General features: G+C 36.8%; 1 protein-coding gene across 2 annotated transcripts in view; it reads left to right on the top strand.

Moving 5' to 3' along the window:
* The window catches only part of LOC131149027 (stomatal closure-related actin-binding protein 1-like), a 47,856-nt gene that overhangs the window by 14,933 nt on the left and 14,286 nt on the right, over nucleotides 1–18,637 (top strand). For both annotated transcript variants that reach the window (XM_058099064.1, XM_058099065.1), the window contains exons 7-8: nucleotides 11,871–11,954; nucleotides 13,115–13,295. In XM_058099064.1, the coding sequence (XP_057955047.1) occupies nucleotides 11,871–11,954; nucleotides 13,115–13,295 (265 nt within the window). The remainder of the gene's footprint in view (nucleotides 1–11,870; nucleotides 11,955–13,114; nucleotides 13,296–18,637) is intronic.

Genomic DNA, 18,637 nt, shown 5'->3' with positions numbered 1-18,637 from the left:
GAGAATTATTAGAGACAAGGCTAATGGTACATTGAAGCTTTCACAGTCAGAGTATGTGAAGAAAATTCTCAGCAGATTCAACATGAATGAATCTAAACCAGTGAGCACACCCTTGGGTAGTCATTTCAAACTAAGCAAGGAATAGTCACCGAAGACAGAAGAAGAAAGGGACCATATGAGCAAGGTGCCCTATGCTTCAGCTATTGGCAGCTTGATGTATGCTATGGTGTATACAAGGTCAGACATTGCACATGCAGTGGGAGTTGTGAGCAGATTCATGAGTAGGCCAGGAAAGCAGCATTGGGAGGCAGCAAAGTGGATTCTGAGATATCTAAGGGGCTCATCAGATACATGTCTTTGCTTCACTGGTGCAAGTTTGAAACTGCAAGGTTATGTAGACGCTGATTTTGCTAGTGATAATGATAGTAGAAAGAGTACTATTGGATTTGTATTTACTCTGGGTGGTACAGCTATATCTTGGGCTTCAAATTTGCAAAAGATTGTTACTTTGTCAACTACAGAAGCTGAGTATGTTGCAGCAACTGAAGCTGGAAAGGAGATGATTTGGCTACATGGTTTCTTAGAAGAATTGGGTAAGAAGCAGAAGATGGGCATTCTATACAGTGACAGTCAGAGTGCAATCTTTCTTGCCAAAAATTCAGCTTTTCATTTAAAGTCGAAACACATACAAACAAAATACCACTTTATCCGTTACCTTGTTGAAGATAAGCTGGTAATACTTGAAAAGATATGTGGATCTAAGAACCCAGCAGACATGTTGACTAAGGGTGTTACTATTGAGAAACTGAAGTTGTGTGTAGCTTCAGTTGGTCTTCTAGCTTGAGGAGAGGAGGTTGAGTTGCAAGGATAAGGGATTGTTTGTTTAGGAGGATTGCAGTTGATATTGGTGATTGAACTAGTCTCCAAGTGGGAGATTTGTTGGGCTTTTGTGGAACCTAGTTGTGTTTTAATTTGGATGACGACCCGACCTCTATTTAATTAGAGATTTCTATCCTAAAACTTAGTCCATGGAACGGAACCCTAGGCGCAACATATAAAAAGGATTGTTTTCTGGTGATTAGGGTTGGCGTGGTTGTACCTGCGTGAGAGCGAGAGGGAGAGCATTGTATCGCCGCACTCTCTGTGTTTTCTTCCTAATAATATTGAAATCTCTGCAACTCCGTGGACGTAGGCAAAATTGCCGAACCACGTAAATATTATCTTGTGCGTGTGATTGATTTTTTCTTTGGCGTTATTTTTCTTCTATTCTGTTTCTCACAGATTTCGGGAATTTGTTCTTTATTCCCAACAAGAGGAACTTGCTCACCACGCTTACCACATGAGCCAAATTTGGCCTCGTACATACCATGACATATATTAAACTCCCCACAACATTAGCATAGGGGACCTTTGATATGTCCCGGATTTTCTCATCCGAACTTGGGCAATTTGCAGTAGACAACTTAAAATGATTCGCTAGAGGTGTACATACTGGTCTTGCATCAGCCATGCCAAACCTCTCCAACACCTTCTAAACATAACCGCCCTGAGATAACCATAATCTCCTAGCAATCCTGTCACGGCGAATCTCCATCCCAAGTATTTTCTTGGCTGAACCAAGATCCTTCATGTCAAATTCCTTATACAACAGGTCCTTTAACTGATTCACCTCAGTTAAATCCTTTGTAGCTATCAACATGTCATCGACGTACAATAACAAGAAAATAAGAGAACCATCCTCAAGTTTATTCACATAAACGCAGCAATCATACTCATACCGTTTGTAGCCAATCTTCATCATGTACTAATCAAACCATTTATACCATTGCCTTGGAGATTGTTTCAGCCCATAAAGAGATTTCTTCAACCTGCAAACAGAATTTTCTTTTCCTAGTTCAATGAATCCCTTCGGCTGTACCATGTAGATTTGTTCCTCCAAGTCACCATGAAGAAACGCCATCTTCACATCCATTTGTTCCAAATGAAGATCTTAATAAACTACCAACCCCAACACAATTCTGATAGAAGTATGTTGGATCACTGGAGAAAAGATCTCATCATAATCTATCCCCTTCTTTTGTGAGTATCCTTTTGCCACCAACCGTACCTTGAATTTCTCTCCTTCCTTTTTTGAAATTGCCTCCTTCTTCCTATACACCCATTTGCAACCTATCGGTCTCTTCCTATCTGGAAGCTCCACCAATTCCCAAGTTTTGTTCTTATGCAGTGATTCCATTTCCTCAATCATTGCTCCCATCCGCCTATCTTTCTCCTGACCTTGCACTGCCTCTTGAAAAGAAGTTGGATGGTTGCAACAAGAAAGGAAAGCATAAGATACTAATCATCAAAATCGATCGAGGCCTGATAGTGCGTTCGGATTTTCGTATAGGAATATCGTCGACTTGCTAGTTTCCCGAGCTAGAGCTCCCTGCAATCAAGGGACCATGATCATTTTCATTGCCCTGAGCTTCCAACTTCACCTGCACAACATGTTCATCACTGTCCCAGCTTTCTGGCTCTTGTTTCTTTTCATCAAACTCTTGAGTACGCTACACCATAGCCTTCTCATCAAAGACTACATCTCTACTGATCACCACCTTGTTTGCCAATGGGTCCCACAGCTTATACCCCTTCTCACCTTCTGGATATCCCAAGAAGATGCAACGACGAGATTTTGGGTCAAGCTTAGACCTTTCCTCACTAGACACGTGGACATAGTCTAGACACCTAAATACCTTCAATTCGGAGTAGTCTACTGCATTTCCCGTCCAAATCTCTTCCGCCACTTTAGCCGCTAGTGATGTCATTGGTGATCGGTTAACCAGAAAACAAGCCATACTACCTGCCTCGGCCTAGAAATTCTTCGGTAGCCTTGCATTCAATCTGAGACACTGAGCCCTATTAGTAAGAGTCTGGTTCATCCGTTTTGCCATACCATTTTGCTAAGGTGTCCGACAAACTGTAAAATGTCTCTTGATGCCTTGCTCCGCACAAAACTCCATAAATCGAGAATCAGCGTACTCGGTCCATTATCTGACCTTAAATATTTGATTCTCCTCCATGTCAGGTTTTTCACTTCAGCCTTTCAAATCTTAAACTTGGCAAACGTACTAGACTTGTGACGCATGAAGTAAACCCAAACCTTCCGTGATTTGGTTAAATGCATTGATGTGTTGATTTAGACTAGATCCTTCTACCATCTTAAGCCAATATAAACGCTGCTTAAGAAAAAGTTTGTTATTGAGGGATTTAGACATGTACCGACTTTCTAACTTTCGCTAGATAGCCGCTAGAGAATCCTCCTCCATCACCTGATAGAGAACTTCGTCGACCAAACACAAGCATATTGTCGATGCTGCCTTTGCTTTCAAATCTACCCATGTTGTCTCATCCATTCCTTCCGGTTGAGTATCAAGCAATGCTTTAGCCATTCCTTGCTGCACTAGAATATCCTTTACTCTCTTCTGCCATAAACCGAAGTTTCCGGTTCCATCAAATTTGACAACGTCAAATCTTGCAGAACATAACAACTACGCTCTGATACCAATTTGTTGTGATAGGGATCGTATAATGAAGATGTACAGAAAAATAAACAACAAGTGAATGTAAATAATACATGCAACCAAAATAGGATCAACACAAAGATTTACATGGTTCGGCAAAGCCTACATCCACGAAAGCAATGACACACAAATTTCACTAAGGAAATAAAAATGTACACAATACACTTCTCTAATGATCACACTCTCTCTCAAAATATGCCTAGATGACATATATAGAGGTTCCTCGAAGGTTTCCCCCCGTTTGCCCAACCACCCAACGTTCAAAAATTCAAAATTCAGAAAAACTGCCGTAGCCCAGGCGCCTCTCGTCAACAAACACAGAGCCTCGTCAACGAGACCATGAAAAACCTTCGTCGACGAATAAAAGGTTCTCGTCGATGATGTTAGAAGTCTAAAATTTCCTGCTCTCAGTAATTATTCGTCAACGAGCTTCAGAACCTTCGTTGACGAACCTCTGCTGTTTCCTCGTTGACGAGCATAGGCTCCTCGTTGACGAGTCCTGTTGTGCTGCCCCCTTCATGTTTTTCCTCCTTCCTTCTTTGCTTATGAAAACAGAAGTATAAGAGCCATAAATAATACACCACCTTCCAGAATTTTATGGCAGCTTGTACAAAATTCAAAATTGAAACATTCCAATGAACCTAAGTGGACACTGAATAAAAATGGCAGCTTTACACTCAGCTCCTACTATTGGAATCTCAGTTCCTCTGCAGCAGCTAGTAGCACAGCTTCCTCTAGAAGCCCATTTGGAAAACGGTAGCTCCCACAAAGGTTGCTTTTGTTGCATGGGAGGCAATGCTTGGAAAGATTCTTTCCATTGACAATCTGTATAAGAGGGGACGGTCTCTTATAAACAGGTGCTGTGCTTCTTATTTATGGAAAATTCTGAATCAATTGAGCATATCCTCTTGTACCGTTTCTTGTTCCAAAAATCTTTGGAACCTTGCCATAACTCTGATCAGGAATCAGCGAGTATAACAATGGAGGGCGAGTTATGGGCTTGGAAATGCATTCACTCAAACAATGAAAGTAGGAAAGTTTTGACACTTATTCCCCTTGCCATCTTTTGGTTGTGTGGTTGGAAAGATTAAGAGAGCTTTCGAGGATCTATGTCCTCACATGTTATCAAAGACCGATGGATTACTACTGTGACTAGTTGGCATAGTGGCTTGTCTTTGGTAGACTCTAATACTATTGATTTTTTTTTTTGACACTCTACAGTGTGGGTGGCTTTTCTTTTTACTGTTTGTACATGCAGAGGTTCAAGAATGGCCACTTTGCGAAAATGCTAGAAGTTGGGATTTTATCTAGTTTACCCCTCCCTGGTCTCTGTGGAGTCTGTCCTGTAGGAACATAAGTGGATAATAGCCTTTTTTAGTCTGTTCATCACAAAGATGTAAACTATTCTCTCCAAGGAAGATATCATTTGTTAACTAATTTAAAAGAATACAAGGGGCCTTTAAAAGCTCTCCTCCGCTATGAGATTTGAAGGCAGAAATTTGTTGCCATTGAGAACAGATCTTCTGATTTGGTGCTGGAGGATCAAAGCAAGGACCACTTGCAAGTAACAGAAATTTGTAGGAAACGAAGGATCTGCTGTATCTGGGGCTGGAAGAGAGTGGTTGATCGCATATTGCCTGGGCCGGGTTCTGGTCAGAAAGGGATTGGTTTGTACTGTTTGAGTTGAAGAATCATAACTACGAGAAGATGCTAGTTTTCTCTTAGGTAAACCAAGGGGGTCAAGGTTGTTCATTCCTCCTGAAGACTTCATGGCAAAAGGCTGGTAGAAAATTTTCGCGCATAAAATTCTGTGCCCATTTTGTGCGAAAGAATACTCTGTAGCAAGATTGAGAAAAAAACCCTTGGCTCATCTCACAATCAAGAGGACTCCACAAAAACCCTTGGAGGAAAATCTGAGATGATTTAATGTGCAGGATCACCAAATTTTTTAGAGTTGCAAGGAAATTTTCATAATTGTCGATGCGACTTTAGGGGTCTCACATGAACATAGGAAGAGACAAGCTATGAGTTTACTTAGCTGGCTCAATGATGCTGTAAGAAGAGGAGATGAACTCGATCAGATCTGGAGGATTCAGAGATGCCTTCTTTACTTCTTGAATCCTTGTGCAATCAAATGTATTTTTAGGATATTCTCGCACTTGAAAATGTTATAGATGTTGGTCATTTTTTTTGAGATATTAGGGAAAAGACATTGACCTACTGTGAGGTTTGGAAAAAAGACAAAGACCTTCCCTTAGGTTTCAAAAATGCCACAAACCTCCCCTAAGGTTTGCCAAAAAGACACATACCTCCCTTAATCTTTTTACAAGGGGAGGTTTGTGTCTTTTTGGCAAACCTCAGGGGAAGTCTCTGGAATTCTTGAAACCTCAGGGGGGATCTTTGAAATTTTTGAAACCACAAGGGAGGTCATTGTCTTTTTGCCAAACCTCAAGGGAGGCCATAAAGAACAGCCTTTCGTACTTGATCCAAAACCCCAATATCCTATGTTGAATTGATTCTTTGCTTGTGTCTGTGTTACATTCTTTGAATCTCCTCTGTGTTAGAGTACTGGGAAGTAGGAACACACGTACTTCTACCAGATCTTTATACCTGTTCCTACTGTTGTTCCTGAGTTTTAGTTGAACCCCTAGTACATTTGTCTTCTCTTCCTTCATCTAGTCATCTGGGTAATAGACTTGACACCAATAATTTGTTGCAGAGTAGGAGGCCTTCTAAGGCTTTACCTCCAGATGTGTGCTCTCTTAGTTTTGACAGTTCAGAATCTATTTCTCATCTCTTTCTTCACTGTTCCTTTTCATGGAGGATTGAAATAAGCTATTTGGTGTTTTTTGGGAGAGTTGGGTTTGTCCACGTTTGGTGGAGGATTTTTGTTGGCTACTTCCTTTATGGGGTGTGGTTGGAGTGGAGATGGTTTGGATTTGTGGAGGTGTGGGATCTTTGCTGTTTTGTGGGATATTTGGTTGGAGAGAATGCATCTGTTTTTATAGGGAAGATGTCTTGGACTTTACTTTGGGATAGGAATCAGTATTTGACCTCGTTATGGGCTTTTGCAGCAGGGTGTTTTAAGGGGTTGTGCTTTTTGGATTCACAGTGTGACTGGAAGGCTGTGCTATTTTGATTGTAATCTTTCCTTTTTGTTCTTTTTCTTGTTAAGATGATTTCTTATGCTCCTCTTTGTACATTCCTTCATCTTTAATGATATTTCATCTTTTTCTACTAAAATAATAATAATAATAATAATAGTAGGTGGCCTTCTAATGTTTTACCTCCCGACGTGTGCTCTCCTTTTTTTTTTTTTGGGGGGGGGGGGGGGGGATAGTGCAGAATCTATTTCTCATCTTTTTCTGCAATGTTCCTTTTCATGGAGGATTTGAAATAAGCTATTTGGTTTTTTTGGGAGAGCTGGGTTTGTCCACATTTTGTGGAGGATTTGTTGTCTAATTGCTTTACGGGGCTTGGTTGGAGTGGAGATGGTTTGGATTTGTGAAAGTGTGGGATTTTTCTGTTTTATGGGATATTTGGTTGGAGAGATTGCATGTATTTTTATGGGTAAGAAGATGTCCTGGACTTTGCTTTGGGATAGGAATCAGTATTTGGCCTTGTTATGGGCATTTGCAGCAGGGTGGTTTAAGGGGGTGTGTTTTTTGGATTTACAGCATGTTTGGAAGGATGCGTTATTTTGTTTGTAATTTTCCTTAATGTTCTTTTGTCTTCTTAAGATGATTTCTTATGCTCCTTTTTGTACATTCCTTCATCTGTAATGACATTTCTTTTTTTTTTTCTATCCCAAATAATAATAATAATAAAATAATAATAATAATAATAATAGCGAACAACCAGGAGTGCTGAATGGCAGTGTTTGTTTCATCCCATGAAGTTGGATTCCGATGGGAAGCTGGCGAGCTTTGAATACCCATGTTTTGGGGGTATCTGCAATCTCAATTCCTGTCTCATAGGATTCCCACAGTTTCCAAATGTGTGCATCCAGCATTCCAAAGGTCACATTCCTGGGAATCTTCCAGGATATAACCCGAGCCAAACTCCCCCTTACTAACATGCTTTTGAAAGTTGAAACTTTTCATTTTGAAGGGTTTTAAGGTCAAGAGAAGCGATAGGGAAGGTGTCCTATTTGCTATTTGCAGACAGCACTATTGTTTTTTGTGGGGGCATATGTGGAGCAAATCTTTAATAGATATGTATCTTTTTGTGCTTTATATCAATTTCTTGACTAAAGGTAAATTTGAGTAGAAGTGAATTCATTTTTTCGGGTGAAGGGATTCATGGAGGCTTCTGGCTGAGGTTCTTGGATGCAAGGTGGGGTCTCTTATTGACATAATTGGGCCTGCCCTTGTGAGCTAAATTTTAAGGAGAGAATTCTTTGAAATTCTAGCAAGAAAAGAAGCTCATGGATATAAGAATAAGTACATAGTCTCACTCTCTTCAAAGGCAATTTAGCAAACCTTCCATTTTATTTTATCTGTTCTCAGTTTGATCCCTTGCTTGGCGGCCAGGGCCAGGGGGTTGGAGGTGTTGCAGAAGAGAATTCTTTGGGGCAATGTGGAGTGAGATTCTAATATCATTTGGTTAAATGGGAGGTTGTCAAGAAAGCAGTCTTTGGAGGTGAGCTGGGGTTTATATATATATATATTTCTTTCAATAACTTCTCCTTAGGAAATGAAATTAGAGGTTCAAGGAAGAACAAGATTATTTATGATGGGAAATCAAGGTCAAATAATGTATACAGGAGAATGGGCTGACTACTAAAAGAGATAAACAACCTTATGGCTGGGGGTTTGAGGTGGATTAGAAAAGGATGGGAGGTTTTATGTAGCATGTGGTTTTTTACGTTGGCAATTGAGAAGGGTTTACCTTTTGGCACGACAGATGGTGTATACATCGGCCTTTAAATCTTATTTTTCTTTATTTATTTTTTCTGTAGGGAAAAAGATGCTTTGATTTGCCAGAGGCTGGTTGTGAAAGGAATTATCTTTCCAAGGGTGGTAGGCCCACTTTGATCAAAAGCACCTTGGCCAATCTCCCTGTTTATTTTATGTCTTTGTTTCCCATACACAGTGCTGTTGCTAAAAGATTGGAGGGCATTCAGAAAAGATTCCTTTTGGGGGAACACCGGAGAGGAATTCAAATATAATCTTGTAAGATGGGAGTTGTCAAACAACCCATGCAAGGAGGGCTCAGCCTTAGATGCCTTGGTACATTTTACAAGGCACTCTTGGTGAAGTGGCTCTGGAAGTTCATGTTTGAGAAAAATTATTTTTGGTGGGAAGTTATTGTTACTAAATAGGGCCTTTATCACAATGGTTGGGCCTCCAGAGAGGCAACCAAAGGGTATGGTACTAGTGTCTGGAAATTCTTTAGAATAGGGTGGGAGAACTTTTCTCACATTCCTTTCGGCATTGGAAAAGGGGAGGATGTGTTTTTTGGCATGACATTTGGTTTTGTTGCTCCCAGCTTAGCGCTTTGTAGTATTTCATGCAATAAAGATGCCCTGATTCGCCAACACCACGAACACTCAACTCATGGGACCGTTTGGACTTTGGAACATTCTTCTGATCAGGAATGGTTTTGATTGGGAAATTGATACTCTTATAAATTTTTACAGCAGCCTTTACAATGTTCAGAGCCAGGCCTCGTCCAATATTCCCAAGTGGCCCTTGAGCAAGGAGGGAGTTTTCACAGTCAAGTCTTATTATAATCGCCTTAGCTGCCCGGTGGAGTGCATAAACTCTTTTCCATTGAAGTCCATTTGGAAAACAGCAGCCCCTTCGAAGGTGGCTTTTTTCACTTGGCTGGGGAAGATCCTCACTCTTGACAACCTTCAAAGAAAGGGCTCCTCTATCATGAACAGGTGTTTTCTATGCCTTGAGGAAGCGGTATCGGTGGATCACACCCTTCTTCATTGCTCCTGGACTAAGAATCTTTGGAGCTTGGCCATTTCCATGGTCAATCAGAAATTGGTCATTGCAGCTTCGGATGAGGGTGAGATATGGGCTTGGAAAGGTATCTGCTCCAAGAAGTTCAAAAGGAGAGCTGTTTCTCTTATTCCCCTTGCTATTTTTTGGGGTGGTCTGGAAAGAAAGGAACAGAAGGGTTTTCGATGGGACGGTTTCTTCTTTGCAAGCTGTCATGGATAACTGGATTTCTATGACTTTTAGCATAATAGGATGCCCGAGAGGAACTCTGTTAATCTTATTTCCTGGATGTACTTCAGTGTCCGGTGTATAGTTTTTGTTATTTGTTGTTTTCCCTCTACTTGAATGGTATCTTCTTGATGCCTGGTTGCTGTACTTCAGTGACTGGTGTATTGTTTTTGTTATTTGTTGTTTTCGCTGTACTTGAATGGCCTCTTCTTGATGCCCTGTCTTAATCTAGTAACATTTCTTTGCTGATAAAAAAAGACGATGATGGAGCGTTTGAATTAAATGACATCTTGATTCATGCCTTTGAGCAATGAAGTTTAAAGTACTAGTTTGGGTGATTTAATTGTCAAAAAAAAAAGCACTGTATATATTTTTATTTTTTAAATTTTATTTATGTATATTTCTTTCTTTCCCTATGAACGGGATTTTTTCCAATCAATTTTTAAAAATTTTTTTTGCTATTAGGTTGAACATTTTAAGACACTATAAATACTCTAGACGTTTGATGGGTTAATTTTAATAAAATTCTGCATCATATTTGTAGATTGGCTTAGTAGATTGGCTTAATGGACTAGAATCATGAAATTCTGGATTCCATCTACTTGTCTTAAAACCATTTTTGGTAATCATGTATTACCTATGGTGTTAATTGGTAAGTTATGTTATTTGTTCTGAACTAAAATTTCTGCCAAGCAGTACCCACCTAAGGAGCCTTTGGAGCGTGAGACATATTTAAATTGGATCTGTGATAGCTTGGTTAATCTAAATAAAATAAAAATCTTCTTGTTGTTTATGGTACTAATTGTTGACTATTTATCAAGAAATTAAACTAGTTCTCAAATCTTCGCTGCAAATAGGATGGTGTGAAATTCAAAATTGAAGAAAATATTGTTTTACATCCTAATACTGGTGAGAACAGTTCATACTATTGTGGGGCATCGCAACAGCCAAATGGAGGCAGTTCTATATTTGCAGGTTTTAATTTTTAAGACGCAATGTCATTGTCATTAATTTCCTCTATGCACAGTTTATAGAATTTTTGAATGCAAATATGAATTGCATTTTTAAAACTAAAATGCAAGCATATTTATTGAGCCTAAGCAATGAAAGTTGAATATGGATATTTTAGTATTTTTGAGCAGCTGAATTAAAGTTTATGAAATAAATAAGACAATTAGGTAACTGATGATAGGTAGGAAGAAGAACAATTTTTTCCTTTTTTTTTTTTCACTTAAAAAACCTTTCAGTTAAATATATCAGAAGCATGATTAAGTAAGTTTCTTGGTGAAGGAATGCCGTTTAGATCCTGATTTTTTCCTCTTGTGGTTTTTGGCCAGCAACAGGAGTTCTAAAGAAGAACAGCTGGGTTGGCTTTAGTCTTTGTTTGATAAAGTCAGAGATTGTTATCCTTTGTTTTGAAAAGGATAAATTAGATCAATTCTGCATAATTAGTTTGTTGATATGTACATTGACTTAATTTAAATTTGAATGACTTTACTGGTTGGAATTATTGTGTATATTGAGCATTGGAAAGAGTGGTTATTAGACTCGGGAGCTAACAAGAATTAAATTTGATCGATGAAAAATGCAAGTAGAACGAATTTATAATGAATTAGTGGACTGACTTGGAAAGTTGAGATCATAAACACTGGTTTATTTAAAATTGTATCCTCATTAGATGGTAATTATCATGATTTTTAGTTTAAGGTGTATAACTTTTTGAAACAGGTATGATGAGACTTGTGTAGCTGTAAATTTGTAATAATTATTGTTTTGCTTCAGTTCGTTATTGGTAACTTATTGACTATTTGTCTCCATAATGTTTTATTTTGTGACTTTTGTGTGTGTGTGTTTGTGTAGATAACTAAGATTGTATTGCAGTGAAAAAAAAGGCACTGAGGTGGTGCCAACCCAAGTACAGAAAGCAGGCAGTGAAAAGGGAAAAAAAATGAAACTAAAGAATATGTAATCTTATCGTTTTTTTGACACTGCAAAAATATAATGTTTTGTGACTTCGTGAAAATTCATATGTTTTAGATGAAAAAAAAATTCTATATTGTTCCTGCTTTTGAATATGTAATTTTGCAAACTTTGTTTATTATTGAGTAAATTAAACATAAATTTTCAGGTTATGGACATGGAACATGAGCTTCATGCATTAAGAGTTCATTTTGCACAGAAGTCTAAGCATTCTCTTCAGCTTCAGAAAGAGGTTTCTTTTCACCTTTGGCAAAATTCTTTTATGTTTACTTGCTTGTTTTCTGCGGGTTGGTGCATGTTCTCTTGTAAAGATATTCTGTTGTATGTTGTATGTTGTATGATAACTCAACTTTGAGCATGGAATTAATCTTTCTGGTAATGAAGTTATGGTACTGTACTATTGTAATCTGTAAAAGAGGACAATTGACTGCAATAGGCAAAGAGTCACCAAAAGATGGCTCTATAATCCTCCATCAGTATGTATTTCCAATTTCTGTCGTCAGAGAGTGTGTTTTCACATTAGGGTGTGTTTCTTAATCTTCCCTAGGGGTGGGCATTCGGTCGGTTCGGTTAAAAAATCTCATTAACAGAACCGATCAAAATTCCATATTTAACTGAACTCAAAACTGACTTAACCGAATTCCAGTTAAATCGGTTAACCGATTTAATATTTTATTATATATAAAATATATATTTTTAATATATATATAAAATATAAATAATATATAATTTATGTAATTTTAATATATATAATATAAAAAATAAATAAAAATTTAGTATATATATAATATATAAAATATTTTAATATGTAATATATACAATTATTTATTATTAATTTATACTATTTGGTTAATTCAGTAACTGAATTAACCGAATCCAAAAACAGAATTGAAAACCGAAAATCGAAATTCAATGAAATTTAAAACCGAACCTTACCGACCGAATTTGCTTGGTTAATTGAGTTTTAACCAAATTATGCTCACCCCTACATATAACTTTATAAGCCTAATTAAGATTTAAGTCAATGTATTGTCAATTTAGTTTTTAAAAAAATTGAAATTTCATTTAAAATATAAAAATATATTGATAAAAATTATTCAATTTAAAACACGTGCAATGCCGTGACATTCTTACTGGTAGTACATAAAAAGGGAGCTATGCTCAAGGTGCGAAATGGGATTATATATTACATAGTTGTTTGTTTGCTGGAGCTTTCTTACTTTTGCCCTTTTGGCATACTTATGACATTCCTTTTGGTACTTCTGAAGATTATGATGAATTATATGACGTTTGATTTGCTTAGCTTTACAGCATTATGTGAAAATGTGGGAGACTTGGTTTCTGTTGTGACTTCATTTCTTGCCTTCTGTAATTTCCATTTGCCTTTTCCAGCTGGCAATTAGCAAGAGGGGGGAGGAAAACATGACCCATTTATATGAATTAGATGGTTGTGAAGCATTAGGATCATGTTTGCGGATTCAACCCTGCTCTGATAAAGCTCCAGAACTCCTTAAATGTTCCATTCAATGGTACCGTGTATCATCTGAAGGTGGCAGAAAGGAACTTATTTCAGGTATGCATATACTGAAATAGTTTTTCTTGTAACAAAGTGCATTTTGTAAACGATACAAATGGTTGATTCTGTCTTATAATGTGCTGATATCATAGCATGCCCACTTAATGTTTACTATTTACCTTTCTCTCTTCCTCTCTCTCTCTAAAAAAAAAAAAAAAAAAAAAAAGCAGAAAGAAAAAATTGCACTCACATGCACAAAATATCCCCTTCCCTCTCCTTTTGCCTCTTAACTTGTTATACAAATGGCAGTTTGTTTGTTCTTGTCTTGGGTTGTTTTAAAAGGACCATTCCTTGCTAGATGGATCCAGTATTGGTTTATCAATGCACTAGAAGTTGCTTGCATGAAACACTAAGTGCACTTAAGATTTTGTATGCTGCAGTGTGGCATAATTAAATGAATGAAGATGTTTGGGTGAATGTGTTAATTTACAAATCAGATCATAATTTTGAAAAGTTTGTAGAAAATTATGGTTATTGTTGATATGAAAGGAATGCTGCTTTCCAAAACACGGAGTAGATTTGGTTGTAGATGACATAAAGTGCTGCTATCATGCTCTGTGATTGCCTCATAATTATCTGTAATGCTGTTTGCGTGAATTTTGAAGCAAAATCTGCTCCTGCTTCGGTATCACAATGTTACTATTTTCTACCATAACAGTGTGGCACCTATGCTATATGCCTGAGGTTTTCATCTTTATCCTTGCCAGTCAATTTGGTGGGGTGCATCATAACCTTGAGTCTCTTCCCCATATGTAACTGATCCCGGATTACTGGTCTCTCTCTTCCTCTCTCTCTCTCTCTCTCTCTCTCTGAACACAAAGAGCATGTTTTGTGGTGGGCAGCCATGCGTTTATCGTGGAAATGACTTCGTGCATGAAAAGCAAGAAATTTTTCCCCTGTAAAATGTAAAACCCCACCAAATGGATGTTGACATTATCAGTATGAACTGCTGATGTTGTCAGCTTCTTGTTGTTGTTGGTTGCTGGGAGCCCTTGGTGTAGTGGTTTGTATGTGAAACTAATAACTTTTTTCTGATCAAGATAAAGGGACAAAATTGTGGGAAGGGATGGAGAAACAATAAAAGGGGGGTTGAAATTGCTGTTCTAGTATAGTGCTCTTAAGTCTTAACTACAGTTTTATTACATATAGAGTCACATATACAAACACAAAAAGTCCCTTGTAACTATGCACATTCTTAACTCCACAACTTATTCCATTCGTAGTTGGTTGTTAGAATCTTATGATTCACGATTTGATTCATACGATTCGAATCACTTCTACACCAAATTGATTTGAATCTTACTAGAGAATCTAAACACAACTGAATCATTGCTGAATCTATCGACTGATGATTTGATCCGATATCGATTCACATGATTTTGGACCTATCTATGGCCTGACAAGCCCAACTAGTTTGAAGCCCCAAAACAAAATTTCTTTCTTTTTTTATTGCTTTTATTTTTACACAATTACGTTCACCATTCCTTGTCTACGTCAATTTTGTACTAAAAAAGAGGAGAAAATAGAATTTTAGGTCTCATGTTGTTTTCACAAAATCATTCTTCACTCTAGGAGTATAATGTTTTGCTGTTGAGAAGTGGCAAAACACTCACCGGCTATGGTGGTACTCTTGTTTCTTTGTGTTGTTAAGATTTAGTTGGTTTTTTTAGTAGTTTGTTCAATTATTATCATTTTTGTTTAATTTTTTTTTTCTTTTAATCCGAGAAAGAATATGCATTCTATATTATTATTTTTTTAACTATTGATAGATATCGAAAAAAAATTCAAATTTTTATTATTTTACCTTGATTACTTTCTTTAAACAACACAAAGTTCTTTTTTTCTTTATTAATATTTCCTGACACATTCTCTTATTTTTCATTTGTTTAGGGGAAGCATACAATTGAAATATGATTTTTTTTGTCAAAGTTTAAATGTATTTTACTATTTTGCTTTTTGTTTGTTTATCAATATATGCATGGAATCTTATGAGCTGTTATGTTATATTTTGTTATGGGTCTTCAGGAAAATACATGTTAATTTTTCATTCTCTCGTATGGTTGTGGCAGAGTGGTACAAGATACATTTTAGTTTAGTGATCACTTTTTTGATTTGCATTTTTCACTATGTGCTCCCTCCCAAAAAAAAAGAAAAAAAAAAGCCGACAAAAAGGGAACACAAAACAACAAAGGAGGAAAAAAACAAAGAAAAGGAGATTTGTTGGATAACTTTGATTGTTGATGGCATTTGCTAATCTTACCATATTAGGTGCTAATATCAATGACTTTATAATCTTTCCATATTACTTTGCCTGTGATGCACTTAATGTCCTAATTTTTTCTCACACAGCCAGTCCCAAGCCCGGGTTAAGGAGGAGGGTTGTGTTAGGTAGCTGACAGCCAGCGTAAAATTTGTCAGATCACTATGATATGAATCCTTCCCGAATATTTGCTAGGGTTTCCCCTACGAGCGACGCGTTACACTTGAACCACCCGGGTGTAGCGAAAAGTGGGTGAGGGTGGGCTAGGTCGTCGCCCCGAAGCAACGCGCCGTGTCAGCGCCCGGGTACGGTGTCAAATATGCGAGGGTTCCTTCATCATTCTGGACGTGGGTAGGTAAAGACGTTAGTTCTGGAAACTAGGATTAGATTAGCAACTTGGAATATAGGGACACTTACAGGTAAAAACATGGAAATTGTGGATACAATGATTAGAAGAAGAATTAATATAATTTGCCTTCAAGAAACTAAGTGGGTGGGGGGGAAAGCTAGAGAAATCGATAAATTAGGATTTGGTACACTAGAAAAGAAAAACATAAGAATGAAGTAGACATTATTATAGACAAAAGCTTAAAAGATAGCGTTGTGGATGTAACTAGAGTAAGGGATAGAATTATAAAAATCAAGATGGTATTAGGACAAGAGATAATAAATATCATTAGTGCTTATGCTCCTCAAGTTGGCTTAGCAGAAAATCTTAAGAGACAATTTTGGGAAGATATGGATAGTATTATACAAGGCATACCAGGGATTGAGAAAATATTTATAGGAGTAGATCTGAATGGACACATTGGAAGAGATAATAAAAATTATGAAAGGATACATAGAGGATATGGATATGAAGATAAAAATAAGTCTAGGGAGATGATCTTAGACTTTGCTATGTTATATGATTTTAGTATAATGAATACTTGCTTTAAGAAGAGAGAAGAACACTTAATAATCTTTAAAAGTGGACAAAATAGAAGTCAAATAGATTTTTTTTTAACTAGGAGGGTAGATCGTTTATCATACAAGGATTGTAAAGTTATTCGAGTTGAAAGCCTAACCACACAACATAGAGTCTTAGTGTTAGATATATGTATTAAAAAATGGAATAAAAAAGATAAAATAAACCAGTGTAGGAGAACTAGAGGGTGGAACCTAAAAGGAGAAAATATAATAAAATTTAAAGATAAAATGATCAAAGATGGGGATTGGACCTTAGAGGATGGGATAGATACAAATACTCTTTGGAATAAATTAGCTAGCTCTATTAAAAAGATAGCAAAAGAGGTTTTAGATGAATCAAGGGGAAGATTCTCGAATAGCAAAGAAAGTTGGTGGTGGGATAAAGATGTACAAAAAATCATAAAGACAAAAAGAATTTGGTATAAAACATGGCAAAAATGTAGAAACAGAGATAACTTTGAAAAATATAAGGAGGCAAGAAAAGATGCAAAAAGGGTCGTTAGTGAAAATATAGATCATTTAATAGTTTGTATGATAGATTAGGTACAAAAGAAGGGGAAAGATATATTTTGAAACTTGCTAAAGCTAGAGAAAGGAAGAGCAAGGACTTAGAAAATGTAAAATGTATAAAAAGTGAGGATGATATTGTCTTGGTTAAGGACGAAGATATTAAAGAAAGATGGCGAAGTTACTTTAGCAAGTTGTTTAACGAAAACCAAATAGAAGGCTTAAACTTAGAATTGTCAAATGAGGAAAAAACTAAAAATATAAGATTTATTCGCAAAATTAGAGTTAACGAAGTTAAGTTTGCACTAAAAAAGATGAAAAATGGGAAAGTTATGGGACCAGATAACATCCCAATTGAAGTTTGGAAATGCTTGGGTGATAACGGAATTATATGGTTAACTAATTTATTTAATACAATTGTAAAAATTAAGAAAATGCCAGATGAATGGAGGAAAAATACTTTAATACCTATATACGAAAATAAAGGAGATATTCAAAATTGTAATAACTATCGTGGAATTAAACTTATGAGTCATATGATGAAACTATGCGAAAGAGCAGTTAACAAAGATTAAAATCAATTTGGTTTTATGCTTGGGAGATCTACAATAGAAGCTATTTATCTTTTAAGAAGATTAATGGAAAAGTTTAGGGAAAAGAAAAGGGACTTGCATATGATATTTATTGACCTTGAGAAAGCATATGATAGGATACCTAGAGAAGTTCTATGGTGGGTTTTGGAAAAAAAGGGTGTATGTTGTAGGTATACCGATGTCATTCAGGATATGTACGATGGAGTAATGACTAGTGTAAGGACTATAGATGGAGAAATTAGAGAATTTCCAATTACCATAGGTGTACATCAAGGATCTGCTTTGAGTCCTTATCTTTTTGCTCTAGTGATTGACCATTTGACTAAGAGTATTCAAGAGGAGGTTCCATGGTGTGTGTTGTTTGCAGATGATATTGTATAAATTGACGAAACTAGGGATGGAGTAGAGACTGAGTTAGAATTATGGAGAGAAGTTTTAGAATCTAGAGGCTTTAGGATAATTAGAAATAAAACAGAATATATGAAATGTAATTTTAGTAATGATAGGAGGAATATTGGAGACAAAGTTAAACTTGATGATGAAGAAATAAATAGACTTGTAGATTTCGATACCTTTGATCTATTATGCAAGCTGAAGGAGAAATTGAAGATGATGTAATGCATAAAGTTAAAGCAGGTTGGGTAAAATGGAGAAGTGCTTTAAGCGTGCTCTGTGATCGTAGAATACCCTTAAAATTGAAAGGGAAGTTTTATAAGACAGCTATAAGACCAGCTATGCTATATGGATCGAAATGTTGGGCGATGAAGAAACATAATATCCAAAAAGTAAAAGTTGCCAAGATGAGAATGCTTAGATGGATGAGTGGTATAACATTGAAAGATAAATTAAGGAATGAATATATTCGTGGTAAGTTAGGTGTAGCTCCTATAGAAGATAAGATAATGGAGGGACGACTCAGATGGTATGAACACTTGCAATGTAGGCCTTATAGTGCACCTGTGAGGAAGACTGACTTAGTTACTGTGGGGGGCAGTAGAAGGGGTAGGGGT

Source organism: Malania oleifera, chromosome 2 (assembly GCF_029873635.1).
Source record: "Malania oleifera isolate guangnan ecotype guangnan chromosome 2, ASM2987363v1, whole genome shotgun sequence".
In the NCBI taxonomy this organism is placed as follows: Eukaryota; Viridiplantae; Streptophyta; class Magnoliopsida; order Santalales; family Ximeniaceae; genus Malania; species Malania oleifera.
This window is presented reverse-complemented; position numbering and strand designations above follow the sequence as displayed.